The sequence below is a fragment of the Limulus polyphemus genome, unplaced genomic scaffold (assembly GCF_000517525.1).
Source record: "Limulus polyphemus unplaced genomic scaffold, Limulus_polyphemus-2.1.2 Scaffold9023, whole genome shotgun sequence".
NCBI lineage: Eukaryota > Metazoa > Arthropoda > Merostomata > Xiphosura > Limulidae > Limulus > Limulus polyphemus.
The window spans coordinates 6507-11171 of NW_013674633.1; the positions used below are offsets into that span (position 1 = coordinate 6507).

Genomic DNA, 4665 nt, shown 5'->3' on the forward strand with positions numbered 1-4665 from the left:
ACCAATGAAATATCAGACCAAACCAAGCCTTTATAGTAGTGAGGTATCGAAAATCGAAATGGTGTATTTAAGTGTTTTACATTCACAAAAAAATAAACCTATCATTCTTTTACTTGTTGTTAAACAAATGTTTAAACAACTCTATTCAATTATGTACCAGTGTCGGCTAACAATACGAATAATTCAATTATGGCGGAATGCTACAAGTTCTTTAAATACCTATAGAATGATAGGTCTCTTTTTTGTGAGTGTAAAAACACTTAAATACACCAGTTCTGGTGTAAGGAAGTATTCCTAGTTTCACTGCAATGGCTTTTTGATTCTATTTAGTAACTTTAACTTTGTAGATAAGGACGTTAAACCTGATAGGTTGAACCTTTGGAATATTTTGCTGTTCTAAACGCTCTACTGTGCAAGTTGTCTTTCCTTTCTGCTTCTGTAGAGAACATTGAAGGTTCCATTATTTATATTATTGTCTTTTGCCTCTATTATACGATTTAACTGTATAAATATTACTTTCTGTTTACATGTTCCTTCAGCCACTGATTATGTTTCGGCCTTGGCAGCGCAGTTTCCTTTAATGTGATGTGACTGTAGTTCTAAAATCATCCTGCAGGGAAACAGTGGCTAATTTAAATATGTTTCAACAGTTTGTAATTAATCTTCTATATAATATACTAAATAGTTATATGCATTATTTTGCAAATGTTTCATCTGACTTCGTTTTTGTTTAGTTATTCTAATATTAGTGTTCAATCCTTGCGATTTGCTAATCATTACAGGATATCTTAGCAAAATATGGATATTTGAAGTGTGGCTCTAGGAGACAAAAACGATCAGTGTTTCCAGGTTTCTTTCATATTCTTCCAGAAGTAGGAAGTAGGTTCAAACCATATCGTGCCTGTACTAGATCAGATTTGGAGAATGCAATCAAGAATTATCAGAAAACGTATAACACACCTCAGACAGGTCGTCTGGATGCAGGAACGTTACAAATTATGAGTGAGTCTCGCTGCGGAAACTCAGATGACGAATCAGCAGCTGTGCCTTTTCAGCCTATGCAATTAGGCCTAAGATGTAAGTAGCATTGCGTTATTTGGTGAAAAATTCTTGAGCCTTCTACGTCTTTATTCCAAAAGTCACACCTCCTGGAACTCGATCTCCCTTCCATTAAAGGGTTAACTAAATTTCTGTTGCTCAGAAGACATTTATTAGCTAGTTAAACTATTTATTGTTTTCTTATTAAGTCTAACAAAATCAAGATTGTGTTTTGTTTTTGACGATTTGTTTTCGTATCCCAACATTCCGGATATTGATACCCTATCCTTCCAAATAACGAAATGCAAGAACAACTGACATAAAGGGTTAATTTACTAAAAAAAATGTTGGCGAGGCACGTTTTAACTATATAGGCAATCCATCTAACAAATTAACATGTTAAGAAAAATTGTGGAAAACATATGTATCTGTTAAAACCCTACCCTTGAATCAAACTGTAAATAAACACCTCACAGGAAAAGTTGATTGTATGTGAAATTTAAAAAAAAAATCTTAGGTAGGTAACGTGTTTGTTTTTTTTAATTTAATTTCCAGACAGCAATAAAATTTAAATGATCACACAACTTAAACGTTTGGAAAAATAACAGCAATAATATTCTAGAACTTTCCTATTAAATGTGTCCTCAAATATTCAGTAAAGAAATGGATAAAAAGTAACTATAAGATAAGAACAATTATGCAAATTAGGCAAACTGGAGTTAAAATTTAAACATTTGAATATATTATCAGTTATTACTCACATTGTTGTCTTTTTGTTTCACACAGCTGGATATCCTCCTGTAAAGCGTTTCAAACGGGAAGTTCCAAAACTGACATTAGCTTTGCACGACCTGATTATGACGCCATCGAGAAAGCCTTTCACGAGACTTGCACCCTCAACCTCAACCCAGTTTTCTTTCTCCAAGAGGCGACGATGGATGAAAGATTACATTGAGCAAATAGAGAGCGGAGTTTTTGACCGGAAGCTGGAGAAAATGCACGAATACATCCAATCTCGAAGAAAAAAGCGTTCTTTACACAATGTTGAAAGATATGCTTTTAATTCGGTTAGTTTATTGCTAATCTTCATATCACACTTATTCGTATTCGTCTTATTAAGGTTATTCGAGCCATTTCCAGCTTAATATACAGAGTTGTATACAGATATTAATATAAGCAAATACATGTCTTTTTCTTAAGTGGCTAAAGAAGTTAAAAACTATGCAATTTAAAAATGATTGTTTTGTTTGTTTGTTTTTAATTAAGCACAAAGCTACACAAGGGCTATCTGTGCTCTGCCCACCACGGGTATCGAAACCCGGTTTCTAGCGTTGTAAGTCCGCAGACATACCGCTGTGCCACTGGGGCCTTTTTTAAAAATGAAAGCCGCCCATAATTATAAACATTATGTTAACTGTTTGTTTTGAATTTCGCGCAAAGCTACACGAGGCTTATCTCTGCTAGACGTTTACAATTTTGAAGTGTTAGACTAGAGAAAAGACAAACGGTCTTCATCACCCACCGCCAACTCTTGAGCTAGTATTAATCAATGAGCAGTGAAATTGAACGAAACATTATAACGCCCCCCACGGCTGAAAGGGCGAACATAAAATTGAAATACCCACAGTTAAGCTTAATGGGTTGTAGAGTAGCCAAAGTCGAGTCAGTATAAAGGCTAATAAGTTGAAAGGTAACAGCATCAGCCTAAAAGGTTGTAGCATAGCCAGCATTAAGTCTGAAAGGTTGAAAATACCCATGGTGAAACTGGCTAAAAACATCCGGCTTTGAGCAAAATAAAATGTAAGAAAGTCTGTGTTTTCTCCAAACGATTTTTAAGCACGACTATTATTGAGCTATTAATAAAACCGCTGGTTAAGCTATTAATACCAACAGGTGCACAATTAATATAAGGTCATGAATATTCTATCTTGATTTGTTTGAACAGAAACATCAAGTCAACAATGTTTATTTTGATGTAATTGATAATCTTTTCATTGCTCGTTATAAGTCCACACTTCCTAATATCATTATATTTATACAACAAATATGGAAATACTAAAAGTTATATCTGTGAACTAATTATAGTTTTAAATCATAACCCTAGTTAATGTTAATTGGTGCATTTATGATACATTAGTTGTCAGAATAAGTGTTATCAGGAAATGTTTCTTCTTGATTTCTAACTAAACCCTGAAGTGACAATCTCACCTTGACAGAAAAGTTTTGGCTTTAAAACTTTACCTAATCCATAGGCCAAATATAGATAAGTGTTTTTATTATGATTTTCACTGCCTCTTCCTGTTGAATAAAATTAAAATCACACTCTGTTTCATACAATGTTTTCACTCCGAAAATTGAACATGAAATGTATAAGTATTATTTAGTTATATTTCAAATAGCGATCTTTTATGAAATAAAGAATTAATGAGTTAACTTATAAAGGACTACATTAAGATTGGAAATTGGATTTTAGCTCTCCTACTGAAAAGCCCCCTAGTGGCACGGCGGTATGTCTGCAGACTTACAACGCTAGAATCCGGGTTTCGATACCCGTGGTGTAGCTTTGGGCTTAATTACAAACATCCCAATGAAAGGCTTACTTTTAGATAATAGAAATATATATATGTCTAATATTTTTATTTTATGAAATTTGAAGCCGCTAATAGTTGAGATATTTGAAGGGAATACCCTTTCTTTATGGTGGTACAAATTTCCAAACTCCCATTGCACGCTTTAGCGGAAAACATATATGTGCACGTGGCAGTAAAAGGATTAAACACACATCAATAATGACTGATTGTTTAGCAATAGTAGTCGCGGTTAGCTTGGCTTATTTTTATATTTAAATATTCATTTTAAATAGACTTGCGCATTTAATTCAAATTGCTGAACGTAATGCTTACAATGGTAAGATCACGAAGACAATTTGTGATACAAAACAAGAAAGGCTGTGTATGGCCAGGTGGTTAGGACGTTCAACTCGCAATCAGCGGGTCGTGGATTCGAATCCCCGTCCCACCGAACATGTTCGCCTTTTCAGCCGTGGGGGCGTTATAACGTGACGGTCAGTCCCACTACTCGTCGATAAAATAGTAGCCTAAGAGTTGGCGGTGATCACTAGTTGTCTTCCCTCTAGTCTTACACTGCTAAATTAAGGACGGCTAGCACAGATAGCCCTCGTGTAGCTTTGCGCGAAATTCCAAACGAACCAACCCCCCCCCCCCAAAAAAAAAGAAGAACATTCTTGAAAATAAAAAAAATGTTCAACGCTCTGTATGGTATAATTAGAAAACACAGTGATCAACGATGTGGTTTAAATGTGTGGAATAAGACTAAAATATCATAGGTTGAAGTTAGAATCAGAAAATATATCGATCAACGATCTGGTTTAAATGTGTGGTATAAGACTAAAATATCATAGGTTGAAGTTAGAATCAGAAAATATAGCGATCAACGATCTGGTTTAAATGTGTGATATAAGTCTAAAATATCATAGGTTGAAGTTAGAATCAGAAAATATAGCGATCAACGATCTGGTTTAAATGTGTGGTATAAGACTAAAATATAATAGGTTGAAGTTAGAATCAGAAAACATAGCGATCAACGATCTGGTTTAAATGTGTGGTA

At 34.5% G+C, this 4665-nt stretch overlaps 1 protein-coding gene across 1 annotated transcript in view; it reads left to right on the forward strand.

The window, feature by feature from the left end:
* Nucleotides 1-4665, forward strand: part of LOC106475706 (matrix metalloproteinase-21-like) — a 22719-nt gene that overhangs the window by 2100 nt on the left and 15954 nt on the right. The window contains exons 2-3 of the mRNA XM_013936382.2: nt 783-1077; nt 1825-2105. Coding sequence (XP_013791836.2) covers nt 783-1077; nt 1825-2105 — 576 coding nt within the window. The remainder of the gene's footprint in view (nt 1-782; nt 1078-1824; nt 2106-4665) is intronic.